General features: G+C 40.4%; 1 protein-coding gene across 1 annotated transcript in view; it reads left to right on the top strand.

Annotated features, from left to right (window-relative positions):
* Positions 1-12,691, top strand: part of LOC142378287 (alpha-1,6-mannosylglycoprotein 6-beta-N-acetylglucosaminyltransferase B-like) — a 143,643-nt gene extending 130,952 nt beyond the window's left edge. Inside the window, exons 13-18 of the mRNA XM_075462606.1 lie at positions 2,646-2,804; positions 3,352-3,498; positions 3,821-3,937; positions 8,738-8,812; positions 10,130-10,413; positions 11,895-12,691. Of these exons, the coding sequence (XP_075318721.1) occupies positions 2,646-2,804; positions 3,352-3,498; positions 3,821-3,937; positions 8,738-8,812; positions 10,130-10,413; positions 11,895-12,093 (981 nt within the window). The 3' untranslated portion in view covers positions 12,094-12,691. The remainder of the gene's footprint in view (positions 1-2,645; positions 2,805-3,351; positions 3,499-3,820; positions 3,938-8,737; positions 8,813-10,129; positions 10,414-11,894) is intronic.
* The last annotated feature ends 5,319 nt before the right edge of the window (positions 12,692-18,010 follow it).

Genomic DNA, 18,010 nt, shown 5'->3' with positions numbered 1-18,010 from the left:
CATTACCAGTCCTATTTCATCGCATATCAACAGAGTTGAAAGCTCAGTTCACAAATTCTGCATTTCCATACTCCTGTGTTTCTCCTGTTAATTCATTGGTGTTGTTTGCTGCACTTAGCGCTTGAGCTAATTTCCTAATTGGCTGGGAAAATCCTCATAGAGGATACTATTGATCACTACCGCGTCCAGTTACTGATCCGCAGAGGGGGGCACACTACAACAGAGGGATACAGTAAGCTGCTTAACACTAACAAGCCGGTCAATACTACTGTCAGGGTTACACTCCATTCACATGATTAAGTTATGGTTGTGAACTCACTGTTGTTGGTTTTTATACTTGTAGGCATTATGCTAAACCTTGGCTTTAAAAGTTTGGCACTCTGGCTCTCTCGGCCACAGAATGTAATGCTTATATTCTTTTGGGAAAATAAGCAGTGATTTATCCACAGCAGTGAGTGAGCAGAGGTGGATGAAGGATTCAAGTCTTATACTTAAAGTCAGAGCAAATAAAAAAAAATTTAATTCTGAATGTATCACATCAAAGAAAAATGTATCATTAACCACCCAGCCAAACATGGACAATTAAAACAATCACCAAGTATATTAAAGTAGATTTTAAGATCATATGAAAATGAGCAGTATTTTCTACTGTGAGATGCTGGAGGTTTATCCACTGAAGACCATAAATGACAGATCTCTGACCAGCTCAAGAAACTCTTAGGTTTTTGAATAGTTTGGCCTTTTTTTAGCTGTGGACTTAGTTATCGACATTGTTAAATTATGCTACTCAAGTGCAAAAGGTGGGCATGACCTGCTGCAAGGACGTTGGAGAGGAGAGAGTCGGTCCAGCTATGATGAATTATGCCAGTGACACATCTGTCAATCCCAGCTGTATTCATTAAAAGTTTAAAAAACTGCCAGGTGAAAAATTAGGCAGGTGTTGGTGGTGGTCCTCACCTCTCTCCCACATTAGCTCTGTACAAAATACACTGACACTGAGTGTCCACAAATTATTTTCACTTATTATAACTTTGTTATATGAAAGTTTTGAATTTCCACCACTGGGCGATGAATAAAGTATTTTTCTATTTTCTATTAGTACATATGTAGCCGTCTTCTAGCTCGTCACAAATTAATCCACAGTCTGTTTGTGAGTATGTATGTGTGGACAGTGACTAACTTGACCCTTCAGTCCACTTTCACTCTATTAATAATAAATCTGGTTGTCTGAGTTGGCATGTATCTGCTCCAACATCTGTGGTGCAGTGTTTCAGCTTTGCTATTCACAATATGTATCGAGTTCTTCATCAACTGAATATCGCTCGGCATTTTGAGCAGTCAGCTTAAGGAAAGGAGCAAGGCCAGTTTTGCTTGCATTAAACCCTCCACCCAGTCACGGAACCCTTACAGACTTACCTTAAAATTCCTGAACAGAAAATCAAACGAAAACAGTCCAACTCCATAATTTTGTGCAAAGTTCAGTGTCTTTTAATGTGTTTCAGGCAGCAAAAAATGTATTTTCTCTGAGTTAGCTTTTCTTAGAATTTAGGACCAATACAATAATATTGTATCCCAGCTCTGCTGGGAGCATATGTATTAGTTGAAAAGCACAGTTAAATTATTAAAATAACAGCTGTCTGTCACTCTTATCATTGCAATTTCAGGAGTCAAGAATGAAAAATCCTTTTTCAAGGTCTTGTTACCTCAAGTGCTTTGTATTCTTACTTCATTTTGTATGAAATCGAAAGCCAAATAGAAGGATCCAAAACACGGACTTAATTAGGTTAATTGTCCTTGTATCAAACTTCTAAAAATACTGAAAGTTACTAAAGATACTAAACTGATGTAGGAGAGTAAGTAAAATCATTTCATCAGAGATGTGTTAAATTGGATGTAAGAAGTAACATCAAACGCAAATGTGTGTCGATTTAAGAGCGTCGATAATATCAGTTATTTTCCATCATTGCAAGTAATGCATTCTCACACTTCAACCCCAACACGAACCCCAGTGTGACCACACTGACAGAGACATAGAAGTTTATTATTATAAAACGCATATAAAATATATATAAAGCATTATAAAACTTCTTAACTTGATTCTCCATCTTAGAGTGTGTATCTCGTGTATATCTAGTGTGTATCCTAAAGAACAAGCACACCTCTTAGTACAAATTAGAATAAGCCGGGAGTCCCACAGATACAAGCCAGTTACCCTAACGGTGCGTTCACACCAGAATCGTTCGCGCGACGTGATTACATACAAAGTCAATGCAAAGACGCGAATAGACACGGATTCGAGCCGGCAGCGCGATGAGGCGCATGCCGCCGCGCGAGTGAAAAGATGCGACTCCGCGCAAGTTCAAATATTCGCCAAAGTTAATCCAACTTTGGCGAATATTTGAACTTGCGCCAGACAGCCTATCAGCGTTGAGATTCTGGACAACAGTGACGTTGAGACAGATGGACAGGCGCTCCGCAGCTGAAATGGAGCGCCTGTAGTTGGTGTCCTACAAAAAAAAAGAACAGATTCTGCTCTGTGTACCTGAATACAAAAGAAATCTCAATGGTTTTCCTTTTGATATTTCTTTCTGCCTTATTTCTCACCTTGGATCTTTCTAACCCCTCTTTGATCACTTGCCTTTCAGCAGGGCAAAGAGAGTTTCCTGGAGATTCTCCACAGGTATATGGAGGTTCATGGCACGGTGTACTATGAGACCCAGAGACCTCCAGAGGTCCCAGCCTTTGTGAAAAACCATGGCCTGCTGCCCCAGCATGAGCTACAGCAACTGCTCCGCAAGGCCAAGGCAAGAGACTGAGAACATAACATATATACATACATGCATACATATATACATACATGCATTCTGCATGCATACATGCATGCATACAAACATACATATATACATACATACATACATGCATACATGCATACAAACATACATAAATACATACATACATACATACATACATACATACATACATACATACATACATACATACATACATACATGCATGTATGCATACAAACATACATAAATACATACATACATACATACATGCACACATACATGTACACATACATACATACATACATGCATACATACATGCATACATACATGCATACATACATACATACATACATACATACATACATACATACATACATACCTGATCTATTGAATTATCTCATTCGTGGTAACACAGACTCTTCTGTAGACTGAACTGTTGAATTCATTCAGTAACTTTTGGCATACATAGAAAACATACTATTGGAATTGGTATTGAAATGTGAAAATGTGCATCATAATTACAAAAGAATATTTCAACTTTTTTTTTCGCCTTTTTCTCCAGCTCTTCATTGGTTTCGGGTTCCCCTATGAAGGCCCTGCCCCACTTGAAGCAATAGCCAATGGTTGCATTTTCTTGCAGCCTAAGTTCCAGCCACCACATAGCTCACTGAATCATGAGTTTTTCAGGGGCAAGCCCACCTCTCGAGAGGTAAGTAAATATTGTTTGATATTGTTTGAGGAAAACAGTTTAGCCATGCTGTCAAATAAATCTAACTACCAGCAGAAGAAACTTCCTCAAACATGAGATGTGGATTATACTGTGAGGAACTGAAAAGAGGCTGGTATTCAATGGCCCCGGTCCAGCTAATTTAACGTTACAGCATATAAATGAGTATTGATTTCATGCATTTCACAGACAAATTTACTCATACATCACTCACAGCACCTACATCACTGTAGTGATAAGTTCACCATAAGCTGACTTAAAGTTTTTTGTAATTTTAGTTTGGCTTCGTCTGTATTTTCTGTAGGTTTTCTCCCAGCACCCATATGCAGAACAATACATAGGCAGACCACATGTCATGACAGTGGACTACAACAACTCACTTGAGTTTGATTCTGCTATCAAAGAAATCATGAGGACCAAGGTACTCACACATACACTTTCAGAAAAACTACAGAGGGCTAATATAAAACAGTATATGAATACAATTTTAGATGTGGGACATAGAAACCTTAAAAAGAAGTCTGAGCATGACTGCATTATCTTCAATTTCAGTGTCCCCAGTTTTACATGTACCATATATGTCTATCATATTCCATATTATATTATGAGATCTTTTTTGTACAGTTGATAATGATAAATTACTTCTTTTTTTTTTGCTCTGAGTGACTAACAAAAGTAATTGTTTTGTGTGAAACTAATCATTGTCATTACTGTAAAGTGTAAACTGCTGGGCCCAGTGTTGTTGCGATGAACTTTATTAAGGGTTTATAAACTATTACACAACCCATAGCTTTACCACAGTGGAGTTTCTCTGTGTTTTTTTTGGGGGGGGTGGTTCAGCATACAGATAGCAGACGGATATTACAGAGTCCAAAACATAATAAATTAGAATGAGAGGATGCTAATTCATTAATTAAGTCTTTCTGGAAAGCACACAGAGGAGAGGAGAAAAATGGGGCGGGGGGGCGCATTTTAACAACCAAACAAAAACAAACAGTCTGGGACAATTCCACACAAAAGCTTGCAAAAGCTGTCTGTTCCCATTAAAATATGACGTTTTAACTCATTGGCTGCCAGCCATTTTCAGTGCAGAGAGACCCATACTGCCAAGTGTTTTACAGTATTTTGACTGATTTTCCAAGACCCACAGAAAAGTGTGTCTTATGACTATGTACACACCGAAATTACCAAAAGAAAGAGTAGACTCTCTTCTTTGATCAGGAAAAAAAAGTTTGTTTCTACCATTTTCAGTCCTTTAATAATAGACAGTAGAACATAGGTTGGTTTCACCAAAAACAGCTGTTTGACCAAAAAAATGGAGAAAACAAGCTTTTTTTTTGTGTGCATAGTGGCACTGCTGCCACCTTGCGGGTAATTTTGCCAGTATATTCTCTGTTTAGTGTTTACAAGCCTAAGATTTAGTGACGAACTCCGCTAGATTGTCCCCCAGCCCGCTCCGTTAACAAACGCAATTGACGTCTATAGACGTCTTTGGCAGTCAACGGGTTTTTTTAAATTCAATGTCAATGGCACCGAAAGAGTTAATAATAATGATAATGCATTTACATTATAAACACAAACAAATGAGACAGAGCATAAATAACTAGAGTGCAAACATTCTATTCAAGAGCTAAATCAATTTTAAAAAACGTTAAAAATGTCATCCATGCAGAGAACAAAATTGTGGTGCAAAAAAGTTCATGACATGGACACTTTGACATATGAAGAAGTGGATTACTCTCGTCGAGTTTGTCATTACAAACAGTAACTGAATAAGACTATCAGAATATCTTTAATGTATCGAATGTATTGTATATTCTTGGTTATTTGATAACAAAAATATTCACAGCTTAGGAAATCACGCCCACTGTATTTGTATTGTTACCCAATTTCAACAAAGTCATATTTAGCTTTTCTATATTCTTTGAATATATGATAATAAACCCCAGTAACATTAATAATTTAATAAAACATCAGTCCCAACTTCAAAGAAAGGAAGTGATCAGAAGAAAGCTGCCTGCATGACCCTTTTAAACAGTATATAATAGATTGTTTATTCAACAGATTAGAGAACGTGTCTACGGAGATTAGACTAAATTTATAGTGTTGGCTGTTTGTGTGTGTGTGAATGCTTCGTGTTGTCAGTGTTGTCAGAAAAGCTTTTAGTTTAGCAGCACTGGCTGACTGCACTGCCTCGATCGCCTCTGAGAAAGAGCTGATGGACCACTTCACCCTTCACTGGCGGCACAATGCCTCGGCGAACACAAACACACACACAAAGATTAAGATAGTACTCTCACACACAAACACAGCTGAGATACAAGCCTATCAGCACATAGGGCCTTACCGGCACATTACAGCCATTAACATCAAGACACACACCAACATACAACAGGCGTGCACACAATGTGCGTGATAGAGGTTCATGCTCAGTCATTCAGAACAAAGCAATCTCTGGCTGGCTGACAATGCCTCATGTTCCAATAAATCCTTTCTCCATCTCTTTCTTTTTCTTTCTGTCTGTCTCTCATTAATTAGATGTGCCTTTTTAAGTGGTGCAGTGCCACATTATGGTTCATTATACCATTGTCCCGAAAAATTCAAGAGTCTAGATGGTATGGTAAACCTCAGTGAGAGTAACTTGGAGCTGTGGTTATTTACATAACCCCCACAAAAACTCAAATAGCTTCTCAGGTACCTGCACTTACAATTGTGATTTTGAATGTGGGTTTTATTTGAGGGGAGACCATATGTAATTCAGTATAATATAATATAATAAGATTAATTTTAAATAATATTAATAGTGTATAAACTTACCCTAATCAGATTTTTATTCTGTGTTTCATATGTTATTTGTAAAATTCACACTTTTCATTTGCTTAAAATCTCACTGTGACACATTTCAAACCGACCACTCTTATCACTGAGGTCAATCTTTTGCACATGTAGCAGTACAGTGTTACTGTATTAGCAGTCTCTGTACTAAGGGGGTTTACTGGAACCCCAGGGACCAAAAGAAGTCAGTCTCATTCATAGACAAAACCAACAAACACAAAGTTCACATGTAAGTTACCACACAGGCACTGAAGTAATGTCAAATTACCCAAGACAAATGTAAAATAGCTACAAAGATACATAAAATGACTTAAAAGTTATGCAAAACAGTCAAAGTGTAAGAGAAAACAATCATATTAACAATACGAAACACAATATGGTCAACATAAGACCATGAAAAACGTCTTACTTGACCTGTTTACCCCATCAATAGCTTAGTACCAAAACCAGGATCCACATTTAAATTTTTTTACCTCATGCTACATGACGCATTAAGATGCAGAGATGCAAAAGCACCAAAACTGAGCCACACAACAAGCACAGAGATGTTTAAAACTATGAAATTAAGACACAAAGTAGTATTTAAAAAGTCATCACGATATAACAAAAAATGACTTGTAATAGATTAGTAATACTGCTAATTGTCACTGCATTATTTAGATGTAATGCACAATGACCACAAAATGACAAGAATCGACACAAAACATCTGCAAGGTGCACAGTTGGACTCTCAAAATAACCACAAATCACATCTTCCTGTCTGTTTGGTATATATTTTGTATTTCAATCTGTGTCTTAGTTCTCAGCAAGACTCACATGGGCCTTTGTACCTCTGTGCCCCAGGAGCACCTTTTTCAAAATCCACCCAAGACAAGAGTATTTCAAATGCCTCAATCAAGAGCTCGGTCTAAGTCAGCTTGCCTGGTTAAGTAAAGTTAATCAAGGAAAGGGATATAAAGAAGATTTGCATACATAGATTGCTTCTGCTGAGAGCTTGCGTGCCCCTGTTTTCCAAGTGTTTACTTTCTGCTTCAGTTTACAGAGTAGATTAACATAAGGCTTTGATCAGATTTGCAGTGTGTGTAACTTTTTAAATTGCATCATCCCTGCATGCTTGCTTCTGACTGGTTTTCACTTGAAATGAGTAAAGTCTGATTTCACACATGGTTGAACATTGGACTGCTTTGATTTCAGGTGTAAAAATGCAATTTAGTGAGTCACGTATCATTAACGGATCTTTTGTATTAAGGTGTAAAAACAAGCCTCCTCTATCCCTCTAAAGTGCAGTCACTGCTGTTAAAGAAAGCATGCTCTCTTTTTAATCCAGGGTCTGGCCATACCAGGGTCATAGCATACTCTATGCTAAGCGAAAAAACTTAAACAGGCACCAGCAAAACAGCTTTAGTTTTCAAAGAATTTCCACATCAAAGAATCAGATTGATATGTGACTGAAGCTAAACACATAAATAAGCCGCCAGGCGTGCTATTTTGCTAACTGTATATATTGGACAACATGCTGGCTGGCTTATTCCTTTGAGTGTTCATCGTCATCTGTTTGACCGTTTTGATGTCTGTTTGGAAATTCAGCAGTAAAATGCAACAGTAGAGAAGCCTGTAGGCCATTGTGAGGTCAATAATGGGGCTAATAGTCGGACATTTTGTGTCACACCATTAAAACCGGAAGAAAAAGCAAATATGCAAAAGAATATGCAATGGATTCCTGACTGAGGATCACAAATAGAATTCACAAAATGTTCATTTCAGGCAGCTAATGGTCTTTTAATGTTTCCAAAAAGACTTCAAAGATTTAGACCCAAACATGTGAAAATGGGTCCGATAGGTTAAAAGCTAACACAATTTTCTCTTCTAACTGTGCAGAGAAGTGTTTCCATCCATCCACAATATAGCTGTTATTGAATGTCAGCCATTTATTAAAGCGGCTAATTTAATTTTTAGCAATTTAAACATTGCGGTTCCAGCCATTTCATATTCATCCAGCTTTGTGTCAGTCTGTCAGGGTGTATTGAACATGTTGGTATTTGTGAAAAACACAAAAGATACATAGTCTTTCCAGCTCACAGCTAATTAGGCCAATCAAAAATGTGCTTTAGTTATAAAATTGGTACATCACAGCATGAAATTATCTATTGGTATGCAAATAAAGCCTAATGAATTTCCAAGCCATGACACACTGTGATTAGACCTGACAGAAACCTGACAATAGAAGCATTTATCTGCTGGAATTAACAGGGAGGGAGGCAATTTATTGCAGCTTATCTGAACAATGAATCAAAAGTAAAACAAAAAGTACACTTAAATATATGCAAAGTGTCAGAAAAATAATGGGGTGATGTCTGTGCTTGTGTGTATTTGTGTGGGATTTCAGGTTGAGCCTTACCTGCCTTATGAGTACACTTGCGAGGGGATGCTGGAGAGAGTACACGCCTACATACAGAACCAGGTGAGGTCTGCATTTCACTACAACTGTAACAATCCCTTCAAGTTCTTAGCCACAACTACATTTTTCTTTGCTACATTTATGCAAGCATGTTTCAACAGATTGCACATGTACTTTTACGGCCTGTTTCTGCTACTATATTTGTGTGTAGTATGTTTATGACATTCATAATGTGGAAATTGAATACCTGTAGAACCTGCATCAGTCTGAAATATCTTGTCTGCCTTTACCCTACAGTGTGATTGTATTTTTCTACAAGTCTATTCGCTTCTATTTTACATGTGTAACTGTTGCTGTGCTTAACAAAATCACAAGCTTTGAATACATTCAGGCTCATTATTTAGTGACTGTCAGTAACATTAAAGAGAGCAGAATAAGGAAAGGTGCATCATGGGAGTTCCCCCAGCAGTCTAGGCCTATAGCATCATGACTATGGGATGTTTCTGTCACCTGAGCCATCCCTAACTATAAGCTTTATCAAAAAGGAAACCTTTAAGCCAAATCTTAAAGGTAGAGAGGGTGTCTGCTCTCCAGACGTTTACTGGCAGCTGGTTCCACAGAGAGGGGCCTGATAACTGAAGGCTCTGCCTCCCATTCTACTTTTAGAAACTCTAGTAAACCTGCAGACTGACAGCGAAGTGCTCTGTTGGGAAAATATCTAATAATGAGATTTTTAAGATATGATGGAGCTCGTCATTAAGAGCTTTATATGTAAGGAGAAGAATCTTAAATTCTATTCTGAATTTAACAGGGAGCCGATGAAGAGAAGCTAAAACTGGAGAAATATGATCTCTGCTGTTAGTTCTCATCAGAACTCTGGCTGCAGCATTTTGGATCAGCTGAAGGTTTTTCAGAGAATATGTGGGACAGCCCAATAATTAAGAATTACAGTAGTCCAATCTTGAAGTAACAAATGCATGGACTAGTTTTTCTGCATCACTCTGAGACAAGATGTTCCTGATTTCGGCAATATTAGGAAGGTGAAAGAAGGCAGTCCTGGAAACCTGTTTGTAAATCAAAGGACATAACCTCATCCAAAATAACTCCAAGGTTCCTCACAGTAGTGCTAGAAGGCAAGGAAATGCCATCTAGATTTAGAATGTAGCTAAACATTTAGTGAAAGTAAGTGTTACATTACTGGATTTAGCCAGTGGCCATGATTATGATGTAGCAATTCAGAATACATTAGGCAAGCAATCAACTTTTTAAGCACTTAGCTTACCCTGCAAATTGCACACTTTTTGTTGGCTATTCTTCTAGAGCTGTACAGTTCCACAACAGTAACAGTGCACAAACTAAATTTATCACAACTTTCTCCAGGACTTCTGTGCACCAGAGCCTCCTTTCATTCCCGGCAACCTCTCCAGACTCGTATCTGCTAGTGGCAGCAGGATCAGAGGACCTCTTTTTGTGCCCCTGCCCAACTCCACAGCCCTCGCCTGGGCATCCAACATGACGGCTCCAGCTGTCTGGCCCCCACTCAGCTCCCTCAGGCTGTTCGTGTCTCAAGAAGGCCAGTCTTGTGTTGAGGCCTGCCAGTTAGCGGGTTTCGTCTGTGAGCCTGCTCACTTCCGCTTCATCAACAACAAGGAGGCTCTGCGCGGGTAGGTGAAACAGAAGTAACGTAAAGCAGTTCAAGTCGAGTTTTAATGAAGCTTTTAGTCTTAACAAGCAACCTTTCCTCACCAAAACAACTCACAATTTACATCAGGAATATGCATCTTTTTTAATTTAACAGATGCTACAGTGTAATTCCAGATAATGACTACAGAAATTGATACTGACCACGTATGCAGGACCTTTGTTTACTTCAAAGGCTGTGCATATCTTAAGAATAATAGACCTTTAAAGGAAATATTGTAGCTCAGAAGATAGAGTGGCCATGCTTCAATCTAAAGGTTCCTGGTTCGTTCCAAATTGCTCTTGTCGACGTTTGTAGGCGGTGTCGTTTGGCAAGATAATAATGTTATTGTTATGATAATAGTGTTCTTCATTATTGAAGTCACTTTGGATAAAATTATTTGCTGAATGAATATTATGGTTTGTAATGTTTTATGATTTCTATTAACTTCAAGAGATTGCACAATTTGCCAAACAGATTGATTTCGCTCACTGACAGACTCAATGTTGAATTGGCTGAAAATAGCGGTCTGACAGTGTGTTGCACGGCCGAAAAGACAAGAGTGACAGGCCTTTGTACATGTCTGTGGCTCATTGTCTTCTTGTTGTATAAGGGCCCTTGACTTAGAAGTTAGAATTTTTAATATCCGTGTCTCTGCATCAACAATGTCCTGATTTTTATTAGTTAAATTAGTTAAAAACAAGGACTGTGGTGTGACTTTGACTGTATGTACCTGAGACTTGATCATTCAGAAAGCTAGAAGTAATAGAATGTATGCCGGGTCAGCTGTTGACTGCTCTTCTCCGTCAATCACTGAACTCGTCCTGAAAGGGGAGTGGTCAGCAGAAGTTACCCTCTAAGCTAAAGCTTGCCACAGCCTGTATTAACCAGCCTGAGAAACAGGGCTACTGTAACAGTATTGACAGCCTGAATTATCTATGCTATAATTTTGATTTGACACTTGATGGACACATTCTTGGGACATGTAAGACTTCGACCAGACACGTCAGATTCAGACATGTACTTTTCTCGAACTCTGAAACTGAAAGCCCGCCGCCCCCCTCCCCAAATGTCTTTTGTGTTCATTTTTCCTTTTTTTTTTCAGTGCCAATCCCCCTTTTTCTGTTTTGTTGCCAGTCTTTATAGCTCAGGTCTTTTTTCTTTTTACATCCTCACATTTCTTATCTGCCTTGATGCTTTACTAGCTTCCTTGTCACTTCTCCCTTCTCTTAATTCCTCCATTTCCTTTGTTCTCTTTGAAATTAGCATCAGTAGCAAGATGAAAGTGTGAAATCTCTTCTTTTTTTTTACTTTTCGTTTAGTTTTAGGTCACGCTAGTTCCACTTATCTTTTTCTTGTCTCAAATAAAAATAACCATAATTTTCCTTGTGATGAGGCCTATGAGAGCAGTTATTATCCTCTGAGTGATGTATTCAGGTCCGCTGCTCTGTTTGACCCCCTCAGGTTAAAGGTGCAGTGCGAGGTGGTAGACTCTGAGATCAACCACATCCTTCCAGCCTTCTCTGTAGTGCGACGGGAGTGCGGCCTTCAGCGGGAACCTTTGCTCTTCAGCTGCGCAGGACACTCCCCTAAATACAGACGTCTTTGCCCCTGCAGGGACTTCCGTCGTGGTCAGGTGGCACTGTGCAGGGACTGCCTATGATTACAGCACGTGTGACGGACAAACACAAGAGGAACAGATTGGAGGAGGGGATTTTTGGAAGCTGCAGAGTTGAGAGTTAGTATTTTGTGAGACGACTGAGGTTACTGCAACAGACTGGAGATGGAGAGCAGTCAGCCTGAAGGGCAGTTCCTGGATCCCTCAAGCCAACACACACACACACACACACACACACATTCCCATTATGCACATTTAATTTTGGGACGGCATTTTCATAATAGTGGAACTGTGGTGCCATTTTATTGTGAGTCTTCAAACACAATGGCTTGGTAACCTCAGGTCAGAATTCAAATTCTCAGCACTTGGACAAAGGATGATGGACACGTGGGGTATCTCTCTCGGTCTGAGTTTGCCCCTGCATGAAGTGATGGATGCTTATCAGACCGAATTCCAAGTCTGAGGCAACAGCAATCAAAGCAATCATCTCTGTTCCGAGGATGAAAGAAGAGAAAAGAGAACAAACAAAAACTTCAGGGCACAAAATTATTTTTCAATAAATAAGCCTTCAGACCTCTCAGATGGATTTTTAAAGAGTTCTTGAGGCTTTGTGATGGAAAAATCCTAAATAAATAATTAAAAAGTAGAATGGATCAGTCTTGAGGTGGGTTTTCTTTGCCTCTTTTCTTAACTAATTGGGGCCTGCCATAGCATTGCATGGCAAGGCACTGAAGTGAATTCGATAGAGGAGAATTCGCCGAACTGGTGTAAAAAATGAGTGATGAAGGAGTCTGCTGACAAGAACTCAGTCGAACAAAAGAAATCTTTATTTCTGTTGTTAGGTTCGTGTCCAATTTACAGAAAGATGCATCTTCTGGAGAAAGTCTGTGTCCAATAGCCCTATGAAATCCTTTCTGCTCTTGGAGAGAAAGTCCTCACTCTTTAAAGGTTTTTCAAGGCCACTTGTCCAGGCGTTAAGCCAAGAGAGATGGTCTGACTGTAAGAATGTCTCAAATCTACCTTATTTGGTCATATTAAGGGGTTTATTTTTCAGTGTATCTCAGTGTCTTGCACGGAGAAGCGCGGAGGCGCGCGCAACCATTATGCACTTAATGAACTTATAGAGCTGTGGACTCAATGAACTCAAATAAGGCCTGTTTCCTCCATTTTGTCTGTGGGTCCATACACCTCAGCACCTATTACTATTCCGTTGGCAAAAGTCTATGGGATTTAACATTGAAAACGTGTCTCTTTATTTATTTATTTATAGGCTATATTTATTCTTCCGTCCACATTAATCCCAACAATATATATATCAAAACGACCGGCTCGATGAGTTTTCGCGGGCTATTACTTTTATTGAAGATTGGAGTTACCATGGCGACGTAATAAGCAAAAAACAGCCCCCCAAAGCCCCCCTAGGAATAAACAGGGGGATGACCTGGAAAAATCATAAAAAACCCTAAATTTTGAGCAGTTACTGTGTCATCATGCATTGACCTAGAAATGCCATTCAAATGTCAGTTTGTAGATACGTCCGTGCTGTGTTCAGAAGTGAAAACGCCATGTCGATACCTGCTACGGATTTCCCACAGCATGCCTCCAAGCGACCCAAAGTTTTGGGCAAAATCTGCGAAATTTGTAGCCTAGAAATCTAGACGCCCCTAGCGGCCGCAAATGGAATTTGCTCCGGGGCTAGTCTAGTCACTTGTGGTCGTTTTGCAACGTTCCAAATCAAAACTTGATCGAGCCAATCAAATCGTGAGGAGCGGGGTCGGAGGCCGGGCTACCTAGTGACGACAGAGGTGCGACGTTTCAGTGTGTAGTTCCAGAGAGAGGTAAAAAAAAAAAAAAAAAAAGTTCCATTAGCTAGCTCTCTTTAGCTTTATAGGGAAACGAAGTAAACTTACATCTGAGAGCAATCCCCAGTCAATTGCGAGCATGATGTAGCCTACCGAAGACAGCGGGCCGATCTTCGTCTCAGAGCTGACAAAACTCTCCGGTAAGGAATTTGAACGGTCAAATTCCGTTAACGGGACGAGAGTAGTCAAAACGACAAAACCGGAAGTGCGTTGCTCACTGCGGCTAGCTTTAGCAGCGCCGAATTCGTGGGAACAAAATTGTAAATAGCCGGTATTTTGTCAGATTTTCAATTGCGAGCATGATGTACCGAAGACAGCGGGCCGATCTTCGTCTCAGAGCTGACAAAACTCTCCGGTAAGGAATTTGAACGGTCAAATTCCGTTAACGGGACGAGAGTAGTCAAAACGGCAAAACCGGAAGTGCGTTGCTCACTGCGGCTAGCTTTAGCAGCGCCGAATTCGTGGGAACAAAATTGTAAATAGCCGGTATTTTGTCAGATTTTCAATTGCGAGCATGATGTACCGAAGACAGCGGGCCGATCTTCGTCTCAGAGCTGACAAATCTCTCCTCACCTTGGGGATCTAAACGACTACTTTCTCGCCTGAAAATGTTTCAAATGTTGCTAAAGTTTACAGAGTTTAGAGCTTAAGAGAAATCAGCTTTTCAGGCCATAGACTACAAACCACAATGTAAATTCCGTCGCGTTGACTACGTAAAACTTCTTCATCGCTCTGATTGGTTGTTGCGCCATCCTATTGCGTGGCGTTGAACTTGACAGACAGCCGTTTATCCCGCCCACACTGCTATCCAGCGTCACTAGACCCATGTACAGCTTTTTGCTGTACGGGTCTGGCTTGCTAGGCTACAAAATTTGAATTTTTAGAGCACAACTGCCATTTCATTAGAGTGTGGGAAGAGCAAGAGTTCTGACCTCAGATTCATTTTCGAATCGCCCTCACGCCTACAAATATCGCTCCAATGCCATTATGTACTGTCATAATATAGGCACGCATGTTGGGATTCATAAAATGTTTTCATATTTCATCTAGGGCTGACCGTTTGCTCTCAGAGCCCCTCAGACAAAGTGATGTCGGGGCTCAAAGACCTCAAATCCCCATTTTAATTCATCCAATTCTCAGAATCTCAGCAGCTCCTGCAGCCCTTCTTTCTCTCATCCGTGCTTTCACTGTGAATGTGCTACAGATCTGAAACGCGGGACTATTGAAGTCCAAAGGCGTCCCTCGCTCATTCTGCGAGAATATTTTCAGTAGCTCTTACGGTTTCCGAATGGGAAGCATCTATTCGTAGAGGTTTTTTGGCTCTGAGAAGCCTGAGTCTCATATAATTAGTGTAGCAGCAGCTGGGGCAGCTTAACTGTCAGTTAAATGAGGGAGATTAATTACCATAGAAACAAGGCTATTAGTGGCCCAGCCAGTCCTTTGAAGTTTCAACAGCACAATTAACCGCTTTAAAGGGACAGTTCGCCTCTTTAAAAGGGACAGTTCGCAGCTTTAAAGGGCCAGTTCGCTGCTTTAAAGGGACAGTTCTTCTCTTTAAAGGGACAGTTTGCCTCTTTAAAGGGACATTTCGCCGCTTTAAAGGGAAAGTTCGCCTCTTTAAAGGGACAGTTCTTCTCTTTAAAGGGACAGTTCTTCTCTTTAAAGGGACAGTTCGCCTCTTTAAAGGGACATTTCGCCGCTTTAAAGGGACAGTTGGCCGCTTTAAAGGCACAGTTCAGATTGGTTGAGCGATACGCACACTTTGGCAGGCCCCTTCTAAATTTCTTCAGAAATTTTATAGTTCTAATTGTAATTTAGGCCTGTCCAGGGTGTACCCCGCCTCTCGCCCACTGACTGCTGGGATAGGCTCCAGCCCCCCCGCGACCCGACCGACGGATTCAGCGGTATAGAAAATGGATGGATGGATGGATGGATGGATGATTGTAATTTAGCCAATTATCTGATCCTTTCAGTGCCATGTGACCCCACTGAGTGACAGATTCAGCTTAAACTATCTGGCAGGCAGCAGGAGACAAAGGACGGCATCTCCCATAGTGAGATTCTTCAAAATTCCATTTCATGTATGACATCATATATGACATCAGGTGTAATGATGTCACTTGCTTTGTGAGGTCATAACGGACTATTATATTAGCCAGCAACACAGCAGAGTGGAGCAACCTGAGCAACTCTCTACTATGAAGTAGCTCAGGCAGTAGTTGTTAGATTTGTTGAGAGTTGCTTTTCTGGAAAAGAAAGAAAAAGTTTATAAATAGAACCCCCTCCTCAAGATGGTCGCCACACCTTTGTAACAATGCCACGACGCAGACGCAGACAGGCTTCTCGCCCCATCCGCAGACGCCGGAGAGTCCGTAGGGCCTCTGGTGTCCGCAGACGCCGGAGAGTCCGTAGGGCCTCTGGTGTCCGCAGACGCAGGAGAGTTGCCCGACGCAGACGCTGATCGGCCTCACTTAGCATGTAGCAGTAGCATCCACAGATCCCTGATCAGGGGTTTGTGAGTCCGGGACTGCAGAGCTGCAGTTTCAGCTTCGGACATTCAGGCAGGTTTACTCTGTAAAGATTCCCTTTCTTTCCTTCAGCTGCTTTGATGTTTTAAATCATCAGGCTTTTTCTCTTAACAATTCCCTGTTATAGTTTGGTGGGATAGCAGCACACCCACTATGCGCCTGGTCATCACAAAGAGTGACGCCACACTTGTGCTGCCAACTTGGTCTGATTTGGTCTGGTTTGTCACCAGATTGAACTACTTCTCAGATCCCCTCAGTAACTTCCAGCAGCAATCTTTCAAAAAAAGCCACTTGCAACAAATCCAGCAACTATTGCCTGAGCTGCTCTCCTTAGAAAAGGGACGTGCCAAGGTTGCTCCATGATGGTGGGATGTAGCTGTGTGAGCTGTACAGGGCAGGATCTCTATCTGCTTCAGTGATATCGGCATAATTCAGTGGAGGAAGGTGGAGAAAGGTGGAGGAAGCTGCCGCATGGTCGTCATCATATGATGTCGCTGATGACCAAAGAAATTGGATGCCAACAAGTTGTTATGTCCATGATGGTAGAAAACTACGGTTTAGTAGAAACCTTCAAGCTTCATCTTGCTCTTCATTCTCCATCTTTCTCCAATGCCTGAGTTTGTTGTTGTTGTTGGTGGTGAACAGGTCAACAGGAAGTGGCTCTATTAGCAATAGTTGGAATGGGTACAGCACCACCTATCATACCGGGGTATGACACGCTTTGTGCCTCTGATCCCATTCATTCACCTCCATATATCCAAGGAGAATTACCCTTGTTCAACTCATTCTGATTGTAATTTCGCCAATTATCTGATCCTTTCAGTGCCATGTGACCCCACTGAGTGACAGATTCAGCTTAAACTATCTGGCAGGCAGCAGGAGACAAAGGACGGCATCTCCCATAGTGAGATTCTTCAAAATTCCATTTCATGTATGACATCAGGTGTAATGATGTCACTTGCTTTGTGAGGTTATAAAGAATAGAGTAGAATAGAAAAATACTTTATTTATCCCCCAATGGGGGAAATTCAAATTCGTCGAGTAGCTCAACTTTTTTTTTTTTTATATTTACAATGATTGAGTTAACAACAATAAATCAACAATAATAATACTACTACTAACTAAATAATAATAAATGACTAAAATGACTATTATATTAGCTAGCAACACATTAGAGTGGAGCAACCTGAGCAACTCTCTTTTCTATGAAGTAGCTCAGGCAGTAGTTGTTAGATTTGTTGAGTCACTTTTCTGAAAAAGAAAAGAAAAAAAAAGAGCCAACGGGGGCTGAAAAGTCGACGAATCTGGCAGCAAATCAACCAAGTTGGCAACAGTTGGTGCATGTGCCTGATACGACTGCACATTACATTCACTTTCAAAGGCATGTGTCCTGTGTGAGCACAAAGTGTGGTCTCAGTGGTTATAACCACCAGGTTATAATAAGAGTTTTAAAAAAGCAACTGTTTACAGAATGATTGTGAGAAAAGAATAAAAAGAGAATGTTAAAATTTGGTCCTTTCAACATAACTGAAAAGGTTAGACCTGCAGAAACCTGCTCTCCAGTCATCGACC

The sequence above is a fragment of the Odontesthes bonariensis genome, chromosome 4 (genome assembly GCF_027942865.1).
Source record: "Odontesthes bonariensis isolate fOdoBon6 chromosome 4, fOdoBon6.hap1, whole genome shotgun sequence".
Lineage (NCBI taxonomy): Eukaryota > Metazoa > Chordata > Actinopteri > Atheriniformes > Atherinopsidae > Odontesthes > Odontesthes bonariensis.
This window is presented reverse-complemented; position numbering and strand designations above follow the sequence as displayed.